This window comes from Rhinatrema bivittatum, chromosome 4 (assembly GCF_901001135.1).
Source record: "Rhinatrema bivittatum chromosome 4, aRhiBiv1.1, whole genome shotgun sequence".
NCBI classification, from domain to species: Eukaryota; Metazoa; Chordata; class Amphibia; order Gymnophiona; family Rhinatrematidae; genus Rhinatrema; species Rhinatrema bivittatum.
Genome location: NC_042618.1, coordinates 17683722 through 17708420, shown reverse-complemented (window position 1 = coordinate 17708420; position 24699 = coordinate 17683722). Strand labels below are relative to the sequence as shown.

Below are 24699 nucleotides of genomic sequence, written 5' to 3'. Positions count from 1 at the left end.
TATTGATCCTGAGCTCCAAAATATTTTTCAACTTGTGTGTGATATTTTTTTTTGGGGGGGGGGGGGGGGGGGGGTTAGGGTTAGGGTTGGGGGGGGGGGGAAGAGGGGAGCAGTGAACCCTTTTGACATTTTTCTTTGGCATACTTTAAAGAATTGTAGCCTGTAAAACACAGGCCACAGCCAAAAAGGACCAAAACACAAATCATAGAAAATTAATGTTTATTCAATATGTGTGTGAATTATTTATTTTTCCTAAGATGGGCAAAGCTTTTAGAACAATGCTACTAAAACATGATCATTGCATTGCTTGCCATGGATAGCCAAGAACATGAAAAAACTGAGCTCAGACTAGCTCAAGTAAAAACATTAAAATATATTTTTTTAGTTCTAACAAACAATGAAATAGAAAAAAAAAACATACCAGGCACCAACTATACTAAACCTGTTCTTATGAGTGAGCCAATTTTAAGGAAAGAACTCATCTTACAAATTGGTAGCATGGGTCTCTCTCTAAACATGTTAATACTTTCATGGTGCTGACAACATTCTTCAAAGGACTTCAATCTACGTCAACGCTGCAGACTCCTGGGCATTCTAGGACGGACACCAAATGTTTCCATGTGTGTCTGGTGCATTCACATAAGGGATATTCCAAATCCAAGGCCGATCTGCAAAAAGCAAAAACAAGACTTATAAAAAGGGAAGTTCATCAGCGCAGTCTGATCTCCAAGTTGATGAAGAGTTTAGTGCAAACATAGCTCGGTCAGCTTACTCCTTGCTCTGGAGCTAGGAAAGTCAGAAGTCATCAGGTAAAAGGTACAGCAATGCACACTAAGATGAACATTTGGATGGGGACAAAACGGTGCCATCTTGGTGTGGGCCATCCATTGCTCCTACCATGTGACAGGGGCCGACCAATGGCACCGGTAGCCTCTGTCATATAGTAAGGCAAAGGGCTGCCTGCACCATTTTGATTACTGGCAGCTGACAGCCCAAGAGCAGGAGATAGCTCCCGGGACACCCCCCCGGACCACCAGGGACTTTTGGCAAGTCTTGGGGGGGGGGGGGGGGGTCGGGAGGGTGGAGGGTTGTAGTTAAATACATTTGAAGGGTTGGGTTGTTGGGTTTTTTTTTTTTTCCCACAAAAGAACGATAAATGTTTTCTGATATGGGGGAGTGAACTGAAATGGCCCTCCCCAGACCCGAAAATGAAACTGGGACAAAAAAAATTGTATGCATACCCCTAATTTGCAGTTATGGGAGAAGTGCAGAATACAGTAACAGTCCACACAAGGATTTCAATATGATATTCAAAATGATTTCAAGAATATCCTATTGAAATCCTTGTCTGGACTTTTACTCTGTTCTGCACTTCTCCCATAACTGTGGATTCTTTAAGTGCAGGATTTGCTCCCCTTTTCTGTTTTTGGATTACCCCTAATTTTCCCCATAAGACGTACAGACCCCCTGGGAACAGAGCCGGTTTAGCACCCCATTTTTTTTTTTTTTTTAATTTTCCCCCTCTGAATCCTAGGTGCGTCTTATGGAGCGAAAAATACGGTATTTCAAATAATTTGTAACCTATCATTAAAATATTCGTTGCACCTGAAGACTGGAAAGTGGCCAAGGTAACCCCGATATTTAAAAAGAGCTCCAGGGGTGAATTGGGAAACTGTAGACCAGTGAGCCTGGCTTCAGTGCTGGAAAAAATCGTGGAAAAATAAAATCACAATACATTTAGATAGGCATGGTTTAATGGGACACAGCCAGCATGGGAAGGGAAGTTTTGCCTAACAAACCTACTACATTTTTTTGAAGGGTTGACTAAAGTGGACAAGTGAACCGGTAGATGTAGTATATTTGAAGGAATTCGACAAAGTCCCTCATGAGAGGCTTCTAGGAATACTAAAATGTTATGGGATAGAAGGCGATGTCCTTTTCTGGATTGCAAATTGGTTAAAAGATAGGAAACAAAGTAGGATTAAACAGTCTGTTTTCATAGTGGAAAAAGGTAAACAGTGGAGTGCCTCAGGGATCTGTACTTGGACCGGTGCTTTTCAATATATTTATAAATGATCTGGAAAGGGGTACAACGAGTGAGGTGATCAAATTTGCGGATGACACAAAATTTTGTGGAGTAGTTAAATCTCAAGCAGATTGTGATAATTTGCAGAAGGACCTTGTGAGACTGGAAGATTGGGCTTCCAAATGGCAGATGAAATTAAATGTGGACAAGTGCAAGATGATGCATATAGGGAAAAATGGCCCTTGCTGCAGTTACACGATGTTAGGTTCCATATTAGGAGTTACCACCCAGGAAAGAGATCTAGGTATCATAGTGGATAATATATTGAAATCGTCGGCTCAGTGTGCTGTGGTGGTCACAAAAGCAAACAATGTTAAGAATTATTAGGAAGACAATGGCAAATAAACATTGGATGTCATAATGTCTTTGTATAGCCCCATGTTGAGACTGCACCTTGAATACTGTGTGGAGTTCTGGTTGTTGCAGCTCAAAAAAGATATAGTTGCACTGGAGAAAGTGCAGAGAAGGGCAACCAAAATAAGGGGCATGAAACAGCTCCCCTATGAGGAAAGGCTAAAGAGCTTAGGGCTGTTCAGTTTGGAGAAGAGACGGTTGAGGGGGGATATGATAGAGGTCTACAAATTCATGAAAGAACTTGAACAGGTAAATGTAAATCGGTTATTTACTTTCTCAGATAATAGAAGGACTAGGAAGCACTCCATGAAGTTAGCAAATAGCTCATTTAAAACAAAAACATTTTTTTTTTCACTTAGTGCATAGTTAAGCTCTGGAATTCATTGCCAGAGGATATGGTTATGGCATTTAGTACCTGCCTTCTGGGGATAGGGAAATACCTACAGTACCTGAATGTAAACCGATGTGATATCTCAGATCCAATGTCGGTATATAAAAAATAATAAATAAATAAAACTTGGTTTAAAAAAATGTTTGGGTAAGTTCCTAGAGGAAAAATCCATAAACTGCTGAGATCTATTTATGTTTGGGTACTTGCCAGGTACTTGTGATTTGGATTGTCCACTGTTGGAAACAGGATGTTAGGCTATGGCAAATCTTAAGTTCTTCTGATACAAAGTAGGAAGTACCACAGAAAAGCAATATTTTGGGCTTTTTTGTGGCATTATGGGGCATTTTTCAGATGGCTTGGAATACATAGACAACGCCGGCCCTAGGGCTGGCATTCATTTTTCTGTATTAAAATGTGCACATTGGGTGCAGGGTGATTTGTTTTTTGCATTTGAATGTAAAAGCTAATAGCCTCATTTACATGTATTTATATATGATAAGCGCCATTAGCGACATGCTGGTTTGGACACGTGTTTTTGGATGTGCTAATTCCCTTATTGCATCTCGTGTTAGCCTAGTGCTTCCAAACTGCACGCCAAGCGCTCATTAATCTGTGTGCCAGGCTCAGCGCATGATATTGCATCAGCCTGTAAGCAACCTATGAGGAAAGGTTGAAGGAGTTACTTATGTAACCTGGAAAAAGGAAGAGACTTAACAATTTTGCCAAACATAGCTTAAAAAAAAAAGCAACCATTAATTTTCTTAAAGAAAGGTTGTATAAAGATTTTCAGTGTACTGTATACTTGTTAATGACACAGGACAAGTTCTGTGACATCTCTAATTAGGCCATCAATTTCCCTAAGCCTGTCAAGTGTGAGCTTGTTAGAGTTTGACACCTCAAATCCATGTCCTGCAACCAAGAATAACTTCTGATTTGCAACTTCTCTGCCACTGGCGAGAAGCAGCCCTGCTGGACCATCTTAGAGAGCTGTGTTTGTACCAAAAAATGAAGCAACGTGCAAACAGCAGGCCTTGCTATTCAGGTGAAACAGTCTCATCTTACTCTGGACATCCTCTGATCTGGAGTTATGAAAATAGCATGCGATTGCTAAGGGGCCAATTACTAAGGTGCATTAATGCACATTAAAAGGATTGTTAGCATGCACAAGTTAGGTTTGTGTGCATAGTGTGCTTCTAATATGTAAATTTGCTTGCGAGACTATTATTGCAAAATTTATGCTAATGAAGTAAAGAGATGCAACATGGCTCATGTTAAAACGTACACAAGTTAATACAGACCTGTTGCCATAAAATACCTAGCTCCCACCTTGGGGAGGTGCAGTTAGCTTTTTGCGATAATGTCTGTGTTAATGCGCCAACTTTAATACTCGTAAATGAAGGCAAACACATTTACATTTTTGCATGAGCCATTTATCTGAACTAATGAATGTGCATTAATGGCCGATGTTACTGCAGTTTAGTACATTGGCCCTAAGTGTAATATTTTATGCATGTTAGTATATGAGCTCCAGATGTTCTGTTTGAAGCCTGAAGATCTGTAGGGTTTAGTTGTCACAGTGGCAGCTGCTATGCCATACATGAAGACTATGGTTTGAGTTAGAACATCATTGCCATTTGAATAGTCTTTTTCTTTTAATTTGGAGTTTTTGGTGTGTGTTTTTGTTTTGTTTTGTTTTTTACCTATTGTACAATAATACACACACAAAATAAGATGTGCATAGGAAGGTCTCTGACCCTGGTTAGTGCTCCAGAAGACCTCTCTTTGATTTTTGGCTGTAGGTCCTGACTGATCAGTCAGGCGGTGATTCAGGAACCAAGCCAAATGCCAGTGTTAATGTGTACACTCTGGCTGGCCAGAAACGAGCTAAATCAGTCTTCATCACCATAAATCAACTAGGTGTAATATTCCCCTAATGAGAGAGAAATGAAAAAGGAGAATTTAGTTCGGAAGATGAAAATAAAAATGCCGCATCTTGTTCAGCACTTCAGCAAGCAGGTCGGAGCTTAGGCCCATGGCGAGCGTGGCTTGGACACAGTGGGGTAGATTTTAAAAGCTGTGTGCGTGCTTCCCGGTGCGCGCACGTGGATGCACGGGTTTTATAACATGCGTGCACATGTTATAAAACCCGTGGCGGGCAGCGCGCACAGGGAAAGGGGAATTTTAGTAATTTGCGTGTGGTGACTCAATTGGGCCGTCCCCTGTTCCCTATCCCCCCTCCCTCTCCTCCCCACCCCCTTTGTTAAAAGGTACTTGTTTTTTGTTTTACTTACTGCTTCTCTGGAGCAGAATTAAGTTACGTGCACCGGCCGGCTGCCAGCACACACTTCCCCTGGGACAGCGGCTAATGGCCTCCGTCCTGCCCCATTTTCAGGGCCCGGCACTTGTGCGCGCATTGGCACTTATGCACGTGGCACGCACAGGGCTCAGCCACGCGCGTAAGTGCGGATATTTACACGCGCGGCCAATAGCTGACATCCAAGCTTGTAATGCTGGCAAGCCACAGCACATTGACCTAACATAACTTTTTCTGGGACTGCATCCCTTCCGCTTTACACGAACCTTTCCCTAGACAGCTACGCGGTCGTTTACATGGACTAGAGGTTAAGTTCGTCCCGCAGAGCATTCTAATCGTTTTCCTTCCCACAAGCTTGGATACTAGCAAGTTTTTCACAGATAATTACTTTGCGCATCCTATGCTTTACCTTCAAGCAACAGAAAAGCTAAAGACCCTGTTGACACATGGAATATTTCTAGGTAACTTCTTGCCAAACCTGAACCAGGCATTTAGATTTTGACAATCCAATTGTCCATTCTGGTTTCACTAAATCTCCAAGAGCAGAGTACAGGAATTTAATTTTAACCCCCCCCCCCCCCCCCCACACACAGACAATATATACAATATGGGGTAGATTTTAAAAGATGCGCATGTATGCCAGACTTTACAATCTGCTCGCACGAGGGGGGTGAATTTTTGCAAATGACGGGCAGCAACGCAATCAGGCCTTTTCCCAGTTTCCTCCCAGTCCACTCCAATTAAGGAGCGGACTAGGAGGGAACTTCCCTAGCCTCCTGCCTAACCTTCCTTCCCCTTCCCCTCTCCTCCCTGACCCCTATACTAATTGTAAGTAGTTTTGGGGGTTTTTTTTGTTTCATAACTTACCGTATATATTCAGGTATAACTCGATATGTATAAGTCGGGGGTATTTTATGTGCCCCAAAATAAAAATTTACCTGTCACCCATGGATAAGTCACGGGTAAAACCTCCCCCATGTCAAAAAACAAAACCAACCCAACCTATCAAAGCCCACCACCCTCCCTCCCCCATGACTGCCCTCCCTGTTCAATCCCTCCCTCCCGAACCCTCCCAGACCCACCAAAGTCCCTGGTGGTCCGGCAGGGGGCCCGGGAGCGATCCCCCGCTCCGAGGCCGTCTGCCTGTAACCAAAATGGCGACTGCAGCCCTTACCATGCGACAGGAGCTGGTAAGTGGCACCGGTAGCCCCTGTCGCATGGTAAGGGCAAAGGGCTGCAGTCGTCATTTTACTGGCAGCCGACGGCCTGAGAGCGGCAGATCGCTCCCGGGCCCCCCCGCTGGACCACCAGGGACTTGGGTGGATCTGGGGGGATTCGGGAGGATGGGATTGAACAGGGAGGGAGGGTGATGGCTTTTGCTTTTTGACAATGGGGGGGGGAGGACTTTCGTTAAGTTTTGGGGTGTACGTGTATATAAGTCAGGCCAGCTAATTTATGCCGATTTTTTTTGGCATAAATTTCTCGACTTATACACGAGTGTATATGGTACCTGCTCCTTCTGTGCAGAAGCAAGTTCTGCACGCTGTCCCGGCCAGCCCTCCATCCTGCCCCGCCCAGACCACGCCCCCTGCCCGCCCCTTTTTAAGGGCTCGGCACTTGCGGGCGCATCTGTTTTAACGTGCGTGGCCGGGCCCTTTACAAAATGCACGCAGCACGCCAAGGCCCGGCCATGTGCGTAAACACCGCAATTTACACACGCCGGGCTTTTAAAATACAGACTTTTATTTATATATTGTGTATATATATATAATGTGTGGGGAGGGGGGTTAAAATTAATTTATTAAAATTAATTCCTGTACTATGTTCGAAGCTTATAGTGAGATTAGGGGCTCTGAGTGTGCCGACATATCTCCATCGCTGCAATCACCCGTTGTATATTGGAAAGGGCATATCGTATTGTGCCAGGGACTGTTGGCAAGTCTTGGGGGGGGGAGTTGTAGTTAATTATTTTTTTTATATTTGCTCCATAAGACGCACAGACATTTTCCCCCCACTTTTGGGGAATAAGAAGTGCGTCTTATGGAGCCAAAAATACGACAGGTCTGAAATTTCTTTTTTTAGTTCTTTCAGAACCCTGGGGTGTATACCATCCGGTCCAGGTGATTTACTATTCTTCAGTTTGTCAATCAGGCCTACTACATCTTCCAGATTCACCATGATTTGGTTCAGTTCATCTGATTAGTCACACCTGAAAATTGGTACAGGTATCTCCCCAACATCCTCTTCGGTAGACACCAAAGCAAAGTATTTGTTTAGTCTTTCTGTGATGGCGTTATCTTCCCTAAGTGCCCCTTTAATCCCTCAATCAATTTTGCATTTAGTCTTATGCAGGATGTTTATCCTGTTGGACTCTATGCCACCCCGGACAAAAAGCGCCACACCGCCTCCTGGGTGCTCCTCTCTGTCATTGCGTTATAATTTGTACCCCGGTATAGCACTGTCCCATTGGTTTTCCTCCTTACACCATGTCTCTGAGATGCCAATTAAGTCTGTCGTCATTCACTGCTATACATTCTAATTCTCCCATCTTACTTCTTAAGACTTCTGGCATTAGCATACAAACATTTCAACGTATGCTTTTTGTTTGTATTTTCATTCTGCTTTTTAATTGATAGGGATAAGTTAGAAATTTTTAGCTCAGGTGAGTTTTTAGTTACAGACATTTGGACTACTTTTCTTATTATTGGAACCTCACTGTCGGGATGCCCTAATTTTAATGCCCTAATCCCTTGCAGGATTTCTGGTTTGGATATATTTTAAAAAGTTTTTATTATGCATTTTTGCTTCTACAGCCAATTTCTTTTCAAGTTCTCTCTTAGCCTGTCTTATCAATGTCTTACATTTAACTTGCCAATGCTTATGCTTTATCCTATTTTCTTCTGCAGGATCCTTCTTCCAATTTTTGAATTAAGGTCTTTTTAACTAAAATAGTCTTTCACCTCACTTTTTAGCCATACTGGCAATCGTTTGACCTTCCTTTCACCTTTCTTGATGCGTGGAATATATCTGGATTGCACTTCTAAAATAGTATTTTTTTAACAATGTCCACATCTGTTGCTTTCACAACCTTTGTGGCTGCACCTTTTCAGTTTTTTTAAAACTAGTTTTCTTATTGTATCAAAAGGTTTCCCTTTGGAAAGCTTAGTGCTACAGCCATGGATTTACTTATTGTCCCCCTTCCAGTTAATAATTCAAATTTGATCATATTATTATCACTATTGCCAAGTGGTCCAACTACCGTTACCTCTCTCACCAAATCCTGTGCTCCACTGAGAATTAGATCTAAATTGCTCCCTCTCTTGTTGGATCCTGAACCAATTGCTCCATAAAACTGTCATTTATTCCATCCAGGAACTTTATCTCTCTAGCATGTCCTGATGTTTCACTTATCCAGTCAATATTGGGGTAACAAATCTCCCATTATTTCTTAGTATTTATTTAAAATTTTTGTATACTGACATTTGTTAAGCAAACATCACATCGGTTTCCATGTAACAAACTGGCCAACAGGGCTTTACAATGAAACAGATAAGAGAACTGGGTAGTGGGAAGAAGGGGGAAAACGGATGGAAAATACTGTACAAATATATAAGCGTACTAAAATGGTTAAATATAAGCAATGAAAAATTATGTAAGAGTAAATTATTTACAATAAAAAGTTCTGGGGGGGGAGTTTGAAGGGGGAAAAGGTGGTATTGCTTAGTATCACCCCGATACTAAGAAGGAGGAACCACAGGAAGCAGCATGAAAAAAAAAATCTTGCTGGCTGTCAGGTTAGGAAAATGGACGCCCATTAATTGAGCGTCCCCATTTTCCTAACCAGTGCACAGCCACATCTCCTGACAACAATTTATCCCTAGCACTACCTTTTTAGCACGGTGGCTCATTTGCCTATTGCACTGAGCGCCCAGGAAAGGTGATTGTGCGAGTGTTCAAAAAATGACGCACATTTTTGTGCACACTTCATTGCATCGGCCCGATTATCAGTAACAATCTTGTTACTACCAGGGTATTGTCTCTGTTTCTGGGATCAGTTGCAGGGCCTACAGTTCCGGTTGCTACTCTTCCTCCCCCCCAAAGTGCCTGAGCTCCACAGGTTTTTCCCTAATTAGAGAAAAGACAGAGATGAAGAGAGAAACATCATGTAGAGCTCAGTGTGTCCTCTACAATGTTATCAGTTACTGAGGAAGCTTGCATGAAGCATACATTGCGAACACAGTAAACAACTGCTCACTGTACTTCTTTCAACATGGGCTTTAGATAAAGCAATAAAAAGGACGGGGGTGAGGAGGCGCATCTGGCATGGTTGTGGATTTCTGATTTCAATATTTGACATTAGCTTTGCCAACACTAACACTTGGCCTATCTTCTTCTGGCTTGATCATTTGCTGTCATGGAACAGGAAATTCTCCTTCAGTAATCAGTTTGCCTTTCCTGTTCAGAGCTAGAAAGCACCATGCCGGAGATCTGGTACACAAGCTTACAGTCAAGTTATTTTGAAATGTTAATATATTCCCAATTTACACATTTCAATCTTTTTCATGTTTGGCTGCTAAAGACTATTATTCATGGCATGTATCTATAAAATATATTTGCGCTGCAAAATACCCAACCACCTGTATTCATTTAAAATGTTCATTTGGTTAAAGCCACTTTGCAAATATAAAAAAAAAAAGAGCTTCCATCTCTCTGCTTCTTCATGCTACGTTCACTTTCCTAGGCAGGCATATATAGCCTCCCCTATTCTTAGGGGAGTTAACCCAGTTGGTGAAAGTGAAAGGGAGATATTTCAACTCCGTGCACCAAACAGAGAAATAGTATCACCATTTCAAAACCACGAGTTGCTCGTAATTGTAGATCAATGTTGCTTTGACTACTGAAGGTGAAAAAAAAATCCTGGAAAAAATATATTAAAAAAAAAAAAAATGTTGGTGTTTACTTTATAGGAAAGATACCTTAAGGTCAAAGGAATCCAGTTATCTGAGGTGAATTGGCTCCTTCATTTAATCACTTAACAAAAGAAATTCTCAATAGAATAGAAATAATAAAAGTCACTTATAAGAAAGCGATATTCAAGTGTATATTGATGACACGTCACCATTGGCTACCACCCTTCCATAAAAGAATGTCATCAATACACACTTGAGTATTACTTAGCTTAGATAAACATTTAAAAAAATTCTTTTTACCACTTATTCCTACATTCTATTGAGAATTTATGGTGTCAAACGGTTAGAAATTCAATCATTCACTCAAACAAAGGTATTCATTTTGATGCTATATAATCATGTCATTGATATGAGATGCTGAAAAATGAAATTCAAATAATATTTTTGATGACAACCCACCCCCTTTGTTGTATTTACGTGATGGTTATTTAGCATTTATTTTGTATTTTCCTGATGGTCATCTCTCTTGCTTTTTCTATTAGAAATCATTTGTAACTGTGAATGAAACGTCAGTGCCGATGCCTAGGTGAACTACTGGGGACTGCACTGCACAATAGGTAGAAAGAATAAGTGATTTGACTGGCTTTGAGTTTCACGAAGACAGATGTCGTGGCATTCTGAATACAGACCTTTGTCCAACTTTTGTTGTTGTAAGTAACAAAAATGTCAGCAAAACAAACTGTGTCCAGTTATTTACAAGCAAGAGAAACAACTACTTTTATGATATGCAAAGTTAAAATGGTCTTATGGTCGGAGAGGGAAGGCAAAATGTGTATTCTGTGTTAATTAAAGCTTTCAGAGCCATGCTGGAGATCATCACCAAGCTTACTGTAGATCAGCTTTTGATAGTGACATTCGGGTTCTGAAAATAGCGCAGGAGTAGCCTATTGATTAGAGAAGCGAGTGAGACCCAGGGAATCCAGATTCCACCAGAAAGCAGGGGCTGAAATGCTGGAGAGTTGGATGGACATGTAGCATCCAAGCTATTCACAAACACACATAGAAAACCAGCAAGATGGCTGGACGGGTTTGGCTTTTCCTAAGAACACATGACATGATGCCTCCCCCTTGGCCTCAGCATGAACGAATCATATCAGCCAGAATACATAAGCACATCCTGCAAGTGAAGAGTTATTCACAAACAAGCCGTAATGTACTGTAGAGCAGAGGTTTGTTACCTCTGTCACCATTCACAAGCAGCTGAAGGTATTAGGAGCAAAGTGTGAGGACAGCAGAGAGGCAGAAACACAGGGAACCACTGACCAATTAGAACCACGGACACAGGGAGGGTCATTTTCAAACAGCTCGCATAGGCTAAAGACTGAGGGTAGACATTAGCCAGCATTTTCAAATCAGATTTATGCAGTTCGATCTGCTTTGACAATCTGCGGTTGTGCAGGGAAGCCCCCACACCATTCATGCACAGAGAGAAACCTGCAGACTCTCCAGCAGGTGTGTATGTGCACATTTTCCAAAAACCAAAAGTCTGCATGTAAATCTCCCTCTGCCCAGGAATGACTATTTACTATATGCCTAAAAGTAACATCAAAATCGTGTCTTGCACGCAGACTCTCCAAGCTGATTTTCAACCAGGGCTTCTCTGCGTACATCCTTTTAAAAGTTACTCTCTTAGTCACCAGTTTTATTTTGTTTTTATCAGTAGGTGGCCAAAATGAGCCCTGGCTATCCCTGGGATTTATGCAGCTCTGAATGACACAGTCTGCTGCAAGTTGCTGCTACAACAGCTATAACAAAAGCAATTTTTCTGCACCGCAAGACTCTGCAGCATCATTCGGTATCATCTGCTCTTACCAATAACTGATATTTCAGTTCAAGAACGCAGCAAGCGCCAACCTTCTCAAAAGCTAAACTACAGACGTTTACATTCGCTGGAGTCCTAATTATTATATCGAGCCACCCTAAATACATTAACGTGCTTCTCACTGAACAAGGCAGTGTGTGATCCGTGATTATATATCAGAGTGGGATAATACAGGTCTGTGGGAGGAAAAAATAACAATGCAAATTAGATACCACAGCGCAGTTATTATCTGTTCCATGAAAGTCTGACAATCACTCAACGGCGGATAAAAAGGCTTAAAAAAAACACACCAAGCCGGGACAGGCAAAGTGCTTTGTGATGTTTAAGATTCCATGGAGCTTCTCGATCATGGAATTGCTTTTTCATCTGGGCTTGTTCCATTGCTCGCTAGAAACAGGAAAGCCAAGTACCATTTTCCTAAGGACAAAAAAATTGTCATGGAAATGAACATATTCTACACTAAGAAAAGGAGGCAACAAAAACAGCTGAGCAAAACAAGTGGATAACAAAAAAACCCCCCACATTAATAAACACTAAGAGGACAATTTGTAACTGTCAAGGTGAGGTGAGAAGTCTGTGCTTACCTTTCTAACCACACTTCTGCGTGCAAGTTCCCGAGTACATGCACAAAGGCGCACCTGCTCTATTGAGAGCAAAGCTTGTGCAGGGCAACTAAAATGTTTCCTTTTAAAAACCAAAAAGTCTACGCTCAAGGTGGAACTTCACCCCACTCAGAACTCTTCTTGCCAATTCACATAAAAGTGTGCAAAACAGGGTTCTGTGTGTATTTTTACATGAACTGAGCCCCGGGCTACATTAGTATAGAAGTGGCTTGTATGCAGGTACATGGCTTTAAAAATCCAGCCCTAAATGTGTTTTTGTGATCTTAAACAATTATTGTGCAGGAAATTTTTATTTTATTTATTTTTTTTTTTAGAAAACACAAAAGACTTTCAGAACTTATTGGTTGTTTTATTCTGATTTTATTCCAAGAAAACGAAGAGTACTTCTGCAAAGAACGACCCATTTCTTCTAGTTCACAGAAAACTGAGTGGAATTATCACAATTTAAAATTTTGTTGAATTTGTATCTCCCATAGAGATGGGAGATATGCAACAGTAAAGACTGAAGCAGACACATGGTTGACCAGTTAGATCTTTTCTGATGCATCTCTTCTCAAGAGGAGAGAGAATCATCCTCAAAGTCTGTCAGGTCATTTCTTCCTACAATCAATGCTACATGACCATAGTTGAGGAACTTCCTGACGCAGGGTCACTAAAAATGCCTTAAACATTTCTATATTCTAGCCAATCCACAACATGTAGCTCTACAAATATCACATCAACAAAATAGTAAACAATCAAATCAAATGAAACAAAGAATACAATATTCATCATAAATCACGCAAAAGGCCAGGATACCATCACCTTGTGTGGCAAGAAGTGATTCTGTAGCTAGGATCTGAAATCCAGGTGATGCTTTATCCTCTTGCACTAAGGATATGTCTCTAGAAGTCCATGCCCAGGAAGAAAGGGTTCACAAGGCTATTATAGTGGGTGATTCATTTTAACATAGTAACATAGTGAATGACAGAAGATAAAGACCAAAAAATGGTCCATCCAGTCTGCCCAGCAAGTTTGTAAAAACATTTTTTAAGGGTAGAAGCAACTGCTGCTCGATGCAGGCTACCCCCAAGCCTTCTGTTAAAGGTAGCAGCAACTATCACGCCATGTAGGCTACAACCCTGCAGAAATGTAATAGTAAAGCTACCCATCTGTTCATTTTCATTCTCTAGCCATGCCTTTTTGAAACCCATTACTGCTCTTATCTTCTCCTCCTCCTCTTCCAGGAAGGCATTCTATGCATCCACCACCTTTTCTGTGAAGAAATATTTCCCAATAATGTTTATGAGTTTTCCCCCCTTGGAGTTTCATATTGTGACCCTTAGTTTTGCAGCTTCATTTCCATCGGAAAGAATTTAGATTTTTGCACATCATTAATTCCTTTCAGGTGAAAGTCTGTATCATATCCCCTCTCTTCTCTCTTCCAGGATATACATATTAATGCCCAAATTTTCAAAGGCTCACGCACATAAAATACAGGGTTTATGCGCGTGGCCAGGCCTTGTGCTTGCTGCGTGCATTTTAAAACAGGCCTGGTCATATGTGTAAACCCCACTAGGCACACAAGTGCTGGGCCCCTCCAGGGGGGGCGAGCTGGGGGTTGGGGTATGGGTGGGAGGCTGGCTGAGACAGCGTCCATTAGCCGCTATCCCGGGGAAGCGAGCGCCGGCAGCTGGCTGGCACGTGTAACTTGCTTCTGCTCCAGAGGAGCAGTAAATAGAAAAATAAAAGAGTATCGGCTAGATAGGTAGGGGATAGGGGTCGGGCTGGAGAGGGTAAAGGGAAATGGGGGAGGCCTGATTGCATCACTGTGCGTATTTGCGGAAAGGTCGGCCACCCTGTGCATGCCGCCCGCACGTGCCCGCGAGGCCATGAATCCCAACTGCCAAACATTTGACCACTTCTCCAATTTTTCTAGGTTACTTCTTCTGCTTTCCACTCCATGTGTGGAGAGAATAGGAAATGACCCGATTAGGAAGGTATATAAGCTGGCTGGCTGGTGGGTGTGAGGATCGCTTGGTAACTTGCCTTCCTGGTGCTAAGGGAGCAGACCTCATGTGCCACCTAGATAAGATTTTAGAGAATGCTGGGGAGGAGCCAGCTGAGATTGTACATGTGGACCAATGACACAGGACGGTGCAAAGGAGGTTCTAGAGGCTACATTTAGGATCTTAAGTAGGAAATTGAAATCCAGAAGCTCCAGGACTGCATTCTCACAAATGCTTCCTATTCCTTATGCAGGACCCCAGAGGTAGACCAAGCTCCACAGTCTCAATACATGGATGAGATGATGGTGAGGAAGAGGATTTTAGGCTTGTGAGCAACTGGGGAACATTCTGGGGAAGGGGGAGCTTATTGCAACAGGATGGGCTCTACCTTAACCAGAGTGGAACCATGCTGCTGGCGCTAACTTTAAAAGCTGCTCTATCGCCTTTTTAAAACTAGAACATGGGGGAAGTCGACTGTCATTCAGCAGTGTATAGTTGAGAGAGAGGTATCTTCAAAGGATACTAGCAAACCAAGACCTAGATTCATCACTTTGCTATAAATTTCGCATGAATAGTGTCTGCGATAAAAAAAAATAAAAAAAGGGGGGGGTGTAATTTTTGAGTTACTGAAATACACTCTATTTTACAATTTTGCATAGGTATTTTACCGCAATGTGCATTAAATGTAATCGCAGCCGCAATATTAGACAGGCAAGGGCAAGAGTACGTTGTACAAATCTCATCTTTGTGTACCTTTCCTCACTCCAAATCACATCAAGTCTTCAATGATGTGTGCTGTCTGTACCTCTGAGTGTGCATGTAAAACTGCCCCCCAATCCAGAGACCACCACCAAAATCTCATCTTAAGTTACTAGCTGACCCTCCTACAGTGGTATAAAATAGTTGACTTAGTACGTGTGCCACCCCACTCCATTCTACTCACCTCCCCTCTCCCCCTCCTGCCTGAAACAGGATTTGCGATAAATATTGCAAATCCCGTTTTGGGCATATCGCACAGCATAACGCCAGGAAAAAAGGTGTAGTTATTTCCAGCGTTAAACGGGCGATAATGTGCGTTACACTATCGCACGCAACGTTAAACACCCCTCATTTTCATAAACTCTGCCCAAACTCCTTTTGACTAAAATTAAAAAATGTGTATACACATCTCGCAATGCGATAAATAACGCATATGTTATGGCATTATTGCGAACGTTAGGGCTCTAACACCTGTAATAAGGCCCTAATGCGATTTGATAAATGACCCGGCAAGTAAGTTAGAATGTCCTGATAAAGAGCTGTTTACAAATGCTGAAAAATCCCAGATGTATTTAAATATAGAGCATGCACATAAAAATGACTCCAGACTATGTGCATCATCTGATAAGCAGATTGTGGGTACATATAAAAAATACATACAAAAACTATTTTAAAATATCTGTATGCAAATGCTGGAAGTCTGAAAAATAAGACTGGAGAGCTAGAATGTATGGTGCTTATAGACATAATAAGCATCTTGGAAACTTGGTGGAAAAAGGATAACTAATGGGACACTGATACCAGGGTACAAATTATATTGACACAACAGGGCAGATGATAAATTTATTTATTTATTTAAAGTTTTTCTTTACCGCCATTCATCAGGGACATCACGCCAGTTTACATGGAACAGGGGAAACAAGATAATGATCAGTTACAAAAAACAAGGGCATAGTAAACTGGGAAATTGCGAGAAAAAATATAACTATAGATAGAACGAATTGAAAATTGGAACAGTAAAAATAATTGATGATGAAGGAAAATATTAGCAGGAAAATTAGGTAAAATTATGTACATAATATGTTTCGAAATCTAAGGTAGCAAATGGATAGCGAAGGGATACTAGCGAAGGGATGGCACTATATGCTAAGGATGGTATAGAGTCAAGAAGGATAACATTTTTCCAGGAAACAAATTGCACTCTGGAATCCTTATAGATAGAAATTTCAAGGGTAAAAGGGAAGAGTATAGTAATGGGGATATCTTACTGCCCATCTGGCCAGGATGAGGAAACAGACTGTAAAATGCTAACAGTGATTAGACTGGCTACTCAAGTATTGAGTGGGTAAACGTCATATCAGGACATGCAAGAGAGGTAAAGTTTCTAGATGCCATCAATGAATGTTTCATGCAGCAGTTGGTCATGGAATTGATGAGAGTCGGAACTATATTAGACCCAGTTCTCAGTGGAACGCAGGTCCTGGTTTAAGAGATAAAGGTGATGGATCTGCTTGTTAATATGATCACAATCAAAGTTCCCTCTAAGGCAGTGATTCTCAACCAGTGTGTTGTCTTGATCTGGCAGATGTGTCATGCACTCCCACTTGCCCAGCTGCTCTTCTCTTCCCCTTCATCGAGAGACTGAGTGCAAACATCCTTGCACTGCTATCGTTACCATCTGAGCTGTCAGGATGCTCAAGCCCGGATGGGAACAGCACCAGTATTAATGGGAGTTGGTCTTTTCTTCTTCCTGTCTTCCTGCGGCTCGAAAGAGGAAGTGATACTCAGCGGGGTGCACAGAAAGAAGAAAGGGCCATGCTGTATTCAAAAGTTACGGCAGCATCGGCTCGAGGAGCAGTGCGAGTTGGAGAAAAACAGCTGACGATCTGCAATGGGAGACAGCAGCGTTAATCCCATAGGCTGCGGGAACTATTTCTTGGGCTGCGAGGGCTGGAGGAAGACGCTGATGCAGCTCCCAGGTGTGATCGTAGGGGGGGGGGGGGGGGGGGGAGAGAAGTGAATGAAATTGAGAGCAAATTAGCAAGTAAGTGAGAGAGACTGGTCAGAGAGATGACTGAATGAGAGAGACTGGTTAGGGAGGTGTCAGTGAGAAAGAAACTGGTCAAGGAGGGGTGTGTGTATGTGTGAGACAGAGACTGGTCTTAGGCCCTAAGGATGAGGACAGAACTTCAGCAGCCCCTGCTGGAGAAGGTAAGTTAGGGTGACTTTTTAAATTCATTTTTCTTGAATGACTGCCATTTTAATTATTGGTTATTATGTGACGTATCTGCTGTTTTGAAATATTTTATTGGTGTTTGAAGAATTTTTAATAATTTTTAAGTGTGTGTAATTATTGGATATCATTCTATTCATCAGTTGTTTTGAAACGTATTCTCTTTATTTCTATAGTTTTACAATTATTTTATATTTTTTGAAGAATGTATAAATAGAAATGTGCAGATAAAAGCAAACTGGAAACAGCAAGAAGCCAAACTGTGTATGCAGTGCAACAATGGAAAAACAAAAATATTACCTTTATGGTCTCTTTATTCTGTATTTGGTGAGGGTGTGTTTTTCTGCACGTGTGACCCAGGTAAGGTAATCTGCAAGCTTGTAGTTTCTGTGTAGGGATCTATAGCAGCTTGGCTTGTTCTGTTTTCTTAATAAGAGGTGCACTAGTGTTTAGGGCCTGATTTAATATTTGTAGTGTTGCCATTTCATAGGTTAGATTGAAACATAGAAATGACAGCAGAAAAAGACCAATCGGCCCAACCAATCTGCCCAGTAAGCTTCCACACTTGTTTTCCCATACTTATCTGTTTCATCGACCCCCAAGTTCAGGGCCCTTGTTGGTAACTACTTGATTCGAATTTCCTGCCACCCCCTGCCATTGATGCAGAGAGTAATGTTGGAGGTGCATCAAAGGTGAGCATAAGGCTTAATGGTTACGGGTAGTAACCGCTGCATCAAGCAAGTTACCCTGATGCTTGTTTACCCAGACTGCACAGATCAATGCCTTGTTGGATGTTGTCTGAATGTAAATCTTCTTTTCCATATTTATCCCTGCCGTTGAAGCAGAGAGCAACGCTGTATATGCATTCAAAGTGATGTATCAGGCTTAATTGGTTTAGGGTAGCAACCGCTGTAATAAGCAAGCTACCACCACGCTTATTTGTTTACTCAGACTGTGAAGTTCAGTCCTTGTTGGTGGTTGTCTGAATGCAAATCTTTGAGCGTGTTCCATAACACAGGTGTAACTTTGAGCAGATTAGTTTGTGTGTATTATTGCAGATCCTGGACTATGTTAGGTACTACATTTCTGTTTCCATTTCTCCAGGTTTGCACTTCATGCAGAGTGGCTTTTTTGTGTTTCCATTCCAGTTTGTCTCTATAGTTGTAGTTTGTGGTCTTTCTATATTTAGTTGATAGTCTAAAATCTTTCAAATCCTTGCTGAAAACGTAGCTATTTAAGCAAGCATACAAACTGATCTGAGATTTATCTAATTGAACTATTGGTTTACATTAGCTGTAACTGAGCTGGTCTCATGAATGTGTTTTTATGTGATATGTTTGTGCATATTATTTTATGATTGTACTACCTGTACATCACCTAGTTTTCTTGCTTTACGTGGTTTATAAATACAAATAAAGATAAAGGAAGATATTGAAGGTCAGTTTTGTGCATATGACCGAGGTGAGATATTTTACTAGCATGTAGGCATTTGTATCAGTCTTATTTGTTGCGTTTTCTCAATAGGACATGCATAGGTGGCGAACTGCTGTCTTTTCATACGAAGGGTTATTGTGCCTAGTAGCAGAGAGAGTTTGTGTTGCTTTTACTGAGATGACAAGAATATCTTTTTTGTATGGAGAGTTGTATGGGGAGTGTCCTAGTTCTGTTCTGCACCCTCTGTGGGGCTCAGGGGGTTCCTGGGGATGTAGAGTGTATGCTTATTTTTTAGCCCCATGACAGTCATGTGTTCAGTGTGTCACACATGTGAGAAGCATCTGTCAGGTGGTGTCCCAACAGAAAAAAGGTTGAGAACCACTGGAATAGACAACACTGAGAATGTCATAATGCTTTTGTACAGATCCATGGGGCGACCTCACCTCAAGTACTGTGCGTAGTTCTGGTCACTCCATCTCAAAAAACAGCAGACTTAGAAAAGATACAGAGTAGGGTGACAAAAATTATAAAGGGGATGGAAAAGCTCCCTTATGGAAAAAGGCTAAACAGATTAGAGCTCTCTGGCTTGGAAAAGAGACAAATGAGAGGAGTTATGATTCACATTTACAAAATCATGAGTTGGATGGAATGGGCAAATAAGGAAAAATTATTTACCTTTTTCAAATATTAGGACTAAGGGACGCTCCATGAAACTAGCAACCAGCAGATTTAAAACAAATTGTAGGAAGCATTTTTTCACTGAGCGCAGAATTAAACTATGGAATCTGTTTCCAGAGGACGTGGTCAATGTAACAAAAGAGGACCTGGACAAGTTCCTGCAGGAAAGGTCCATAAATGGTTATTAGACTCGGGAAAGCCAGCGCTTCTCCCTGGGAGTGAGATATAAGAAACAGATGGACTACTGGGGATCTGAAGGGTACTTATGACCAGACTGGCCACTGGCAGAGACAGGATGCTGGGTTCGATGGACCTTGGTGTCTTGTGTTCTTAAGGCAACTGTCTGCACAACAGACCAAAATCTTCATCAGTAAGCAAGTACTTAAGCCTGTGGACCAGTCTCAGCTTATAGGACAAAGATTTAAGCACATCCCAGATATGGGATTTTAAAATTAGTCAGGAATCTAATAATATCCCCAAATCCCTAACTGTTGCTGGGACTGATCTCCTTAAAGTGAAAATTTGGAATAATCCAAAAGGACTTTCATCTTCCAGATATTAAAGATAAGTTTTGGTCTATCCATCCATCTATCTAACAACTGTATGACATCAGCATATATATATGGTACTTCACACCCAACGTAGGTACTGCACCCAGTGGTTGAAGATATAAGTTGAACAGTTTAGAGGAGAGGGTGGATCCCTGTAGGACACCGTCAGAAATAGACTGGGCCATTCTCACCTGTGAAGACCAACATATCATGCTGCCCTTATCTCTAAGGAACAGAGGCCATCCAACAGTGTTGAAGGCCAAGGAAACATCAAGCAACACCAGAGTAACTGCCACCCTCCCAGAGTTCAGCTTACATAGTACAGACAACAAGCAGGGAAGCCGGAAGGGTTGTGCTGTGTCCATGAGAGTTGCATTGAAATGGATCTAGGATGTTATGCTCGTGTAAGAAAATCAGATGGGCAAATGCACTTTTTTCTCAAAAGGTTTTGCCATGGAGACAAGATTTGAGATCAGGCAATAGTTTGATGGATCTGACACTACTAATGAGGTTCTTTTTCTTTTCAAAACAAGCTGAATGCAGGCTTCTTTTTCCCTCTGCAAAAGAAGTGTTGATTTTTATTTTTTACCTCAACAAAAATATGCTTTAAGCCATGCCAGACCCACAACGGACAAGGGTTGAAGAGGCATTGTACTGATCTCAGTTGAGAAAGCACCATTGTTAACTTAGCAGTTGTCAATGAATGAAACTTGGGCCACAATAATGAAAAGGTGGTTAACAGACTTGCTGTATTATCTCCAGCATTTACATTATCTGCAGGAAAAAGATCTATTTGCTTAGCATAATAATTGGTGAAATCAGAAAACTTGGATGTCTGCCAACAGTTTTAGGAGCCATGGAAAAATGTTATTTCATTTTGTTCCGTTTTTTTTTTTTTTAGTCATACTGGGGGCTTTTTTGCACATTTTGGGGGGGGGGGATGGGAAATGGAGTAGGCACTCCCTCCCTACTCCATTTCCCATCCCCCCTCAAAAATGTGCAAAAAAGCCCAAGTATGACTAAAAAAAAAAAAGGAACAAAATGAAATAACATTTTTCCATGGCTCCTAAAACTGTTGGCAGACATCCAAGTTTTCTGATTTCACCAATTATTATGTTTTTGTTTGCTTTATGTTTGCTTTATTTCCTTGGGCCCATTCTCTCCTGCTTCTCCCTCAGGGTAGAAGTGGGGGTAAAAAGTGAGGATACTTTTCCTTATTGGGCCCTCCAGTCTTTCACTTTCCTAGCCTCCTTCCAGCGCCCCACCCATATTCATGTTTCACTCCATTTCCATCCATGTCTCTCTGTCTTCCTTCTGTGCCTCTCTTCTCTTTCCGTGTTCCTTACCTCATCCAACGCATGCTCTTCTCCCCATTTCTCCCCACCAGCTCCTCTTTTCCCTTGCTTCTGTGCTCTTTCTTGTACGATCGGTCTCTGCAGCCCTTCGGCTCACTTCCAGTCTTGGTGGGAAGGAGCAGCAGCCGAAGGGCCCCGGAGAGAGCACGCTCTCATCAGGTCTCCACACCGCACCTCCAGGGATCTTATGGAGAGGGAGCAGACCCCTACAACCCCAGACCTGCTTGCCAGCTATAGGATGCAACTTCTGCTTCACTCTCTGGAGCCGGCAGTACTGGGGCTACCCAGTACTGCTGGGGCTACCCAGTATTTGGATGTTTCTCACACCTGCGCTTTAGAATGAAAAATCAAAATGAAAGAAACGCATAAAACTTGTTCGGAAGGCATTGGCGATAGGAGGGATCATGGAAGACTTTTTAAGTACCTTTTCGACCTCTCTCTCTTAGCATTGTTGATTTAAGCTGAAATGAAACGCAAGAAGTTGGCTTCAAGTGTCATGCTAGGCATCTGTTGTTGAAATAAAAGCTCTGTGCTAAACAGCACAGAATATCAGCCATTTGGAGCTCCATGTTCTAGGCTGCTGCCATCAGTTTCATAAATGGTAAAACATAAACGTATGGTCAATAGCGTAATACATAGCATCTAAAAAGAGAATAGCAAATAGGTGTGCGCATGCATCAGCCCACGCCCAGGGACACTGCAATTTTATAAAGTACACGCGGAGATGCGTGCGGGTTTCAAAATCGCCTGGCTGCGTGCAGAAGGGTGCCCAATTTTCCACGGACGCGTGCCTGTGCGCACAAAATCCTCCACTACTGAATAAGTGGGGAGATTTTTAAAAGGGGCGCACGCCAACACCATACCTATAGTGCCTGAAAGTAATCGGCTCTGAATTGCCGAAAAGCAGAATGTAAAAATCTAAATAAAAATAAAACATTGCCCGTTTTACCAGTTCCTCCCTGGTTTGCTCATTTACCAGCTAGGTCCTCCGAAACCCCCCCCCCCCCCCCCTGGTTTGATAGCTTGTACACTCCTCCGTTACCCCCCCTCCACACATCCATAGCAGGGGACCTCGGCGCGTGTCAGCGAAAGTATTTACGCGCTGATTCCCGTTTCAAGTCTTGAGGGCCCATGCCCCGCTTGGAGAAATCCCGATATGCGCGCACGGTGGCATGTACACATCTATCCAGGTGGCTTTTAAATCCGCTCAGCGGGCGCAAGCCCAACACATTCGCGCATTCCCTAAATTCAGCAGGCATCAGGCCTTTAAATTCTCCTTTAAGAGAGGTAATTCTGACTGACAGAAGGTAGAAGGCATTGTGAAATTATTATTGTCAACAGTAAAGGCTGCTGCAAAGTGCAATACATGGAGCACATTGCTTAGCACGAGGAGTTGACCTAATCTTTATATGATAAGGCCCTCCCGAACTAGAAATTATGAGCCTGCTATCTTTGGCTGAAAATCTTGCCTCACTTCAGTTGACAACAGACTAGCTTATTTCAGGTGACTTAAATGTCCATGCTGACAAGGGTTTTGTTTTTTTGTTTAAGCTTTGTTGAGTTTTTCATCTCTGTTTTCAGTCTTTTGACTTTATCAACTCATACATACTCATGGTGGTGGTCGTCACATTCGTGACCTTTTCTTATCAGAGTCTTTAGTTGCCAACTGCTGTATTCAGGGCCTTTCTATTCATCCTATGCCATGGTTAGATCCTGTTCTCATTCAATTTGTGTTTATGCCTAGAGTTGCGGTTCCTGTTACTCTAGCCAGGCTTACTAAGGTTATTATAGGCTCTACTGAATTGTCTTCATTTGAATCACCTAGATGAGTCTAATTTAACTACATTGGTTGATTTATTTAATCTTGGTTTGGCTACAAAAAGATAGGTGCCTCACTCAAATTGTTAAATCTCCTAAGTCTTAGTCTCCTGCATCACGATTTTCATAGGAGCGTGTCCTGTTGAAAAGAAAGATATGGAGAGCACAGCGATTTGGCAGAGGGATCCTGACATTTGAACAAAGTCCAATTTCAAAACTGCCCCCAGGCTGTGCAAAATTGCTTTTGCTAACACTAGATCATTCTTTACTTCTCGTATTGAAAGCTCATTCAGTTGGCTACTTGAATTGTTCAGGGTTGTAAAGAATTTGCTAGAGAGAGACCCAGTAATAAATCTTTCCCATCCTTATTGGAGCATTTTCTTTTTCCTATTTCTGTATTGGTATAGACATCTGTCCTCGTCCTTGCTGATGAGCTCACAATCCAAACTGCCGGGGACAAGGGGAGATGCAAACTGGCTTCTGCAGTTAAGGCAGATATACAAACTGTATGAAATATTAATCAAGGAAAGTAAATAGTTGGATTACTTAGCCAAGGGGAAAAAAAAATAAAAGACCACAACTGTATGTGTCACTCCAATTTTACCACTGTTTTCCAATGACTTGACAACAGGGCTTAACAATTTTTCAGAGAGAAGTTTATTTTAGGGTTAGAAATGCATCCAATATGCTCCGGGGAATGACTCTCGGCTCCTCATAGGTGAGTATTTACAGTCAGGAAAACGTCCTCCCTGCAATTGCTCAATAAATAATCACCCTGATTTAATCAGGTCTTTCCTTTTTCCCCATACATTCTCAAATCCACAAAGATGCAGTTGCTTTCCTACTGTAGGTCATACCTACCAGGCCTGAGCCCATCCTAACATTTCCAAACCTTAAATTATGCCATCAATCTACTTGCTTTTATTTCTTTTTAAAGAATCTCTCACCTTTACCGTCATAGCGTTCTGGCGGCAAGTCATATGGAACAGGAAAAGACAGCACCGGATCTTTACTTTCTGAAAAGATGTTCATCTTCACATTAAACGTAGTTATCTCAGGGTCCTGCATAAAGAAAGAAAGAAAGTTAGCTGTAGCAAATCTGAATAGCATTATGATTAGGCTGCTTGGCATGAAACCCAAAGCAACTACTGCGTAAGAACCACAAATCAAGTCACTGAGCTGCCTTAAGCACATAATTTAACCTTGGTGTGCCCAAACTGCGACAGCAAGCACTGCTTCACCCAGGTCAATTATCTTGTACACTGCTATGTGCACTAACGTCACTGAACAAATCCGATCAGCATAGCTATAAAAGCGCAGACC

The 24699-nt window shown here is 41.9% G+C and overlaps 1 protein-coding gene across 2 annotated transcripts in view; it reads right to left on the bottom strand.

The window, feature by feature from the left end:
- Positions 1-202: 202 nt before the first annotated feature.
- Positions 203-24699, bottom strand: part of TDP1 (tyrosyl-DNA phosphodiesterase 1) — a 298041-nt gene continuing 273544 nt past the window's right edge. For both annotated transcript variants that reach the window (XM_029597773.1, XM_029597774.1), the window contains 2 exons: positions 24324-24438; positions 203-668 (listed from right to left, as the gene is read on the bottom strand). In XM_029597773.1, coding sequence (XP_029453633.1) covers positions 595-668; positions 24324-24438 — 189 coding nt within the window. In that variant the 3' untranslated portion in view covers positions 203-594. The remainder of the gene's footprint in view (positions 669-24323; positions 24439-24699) is intronic.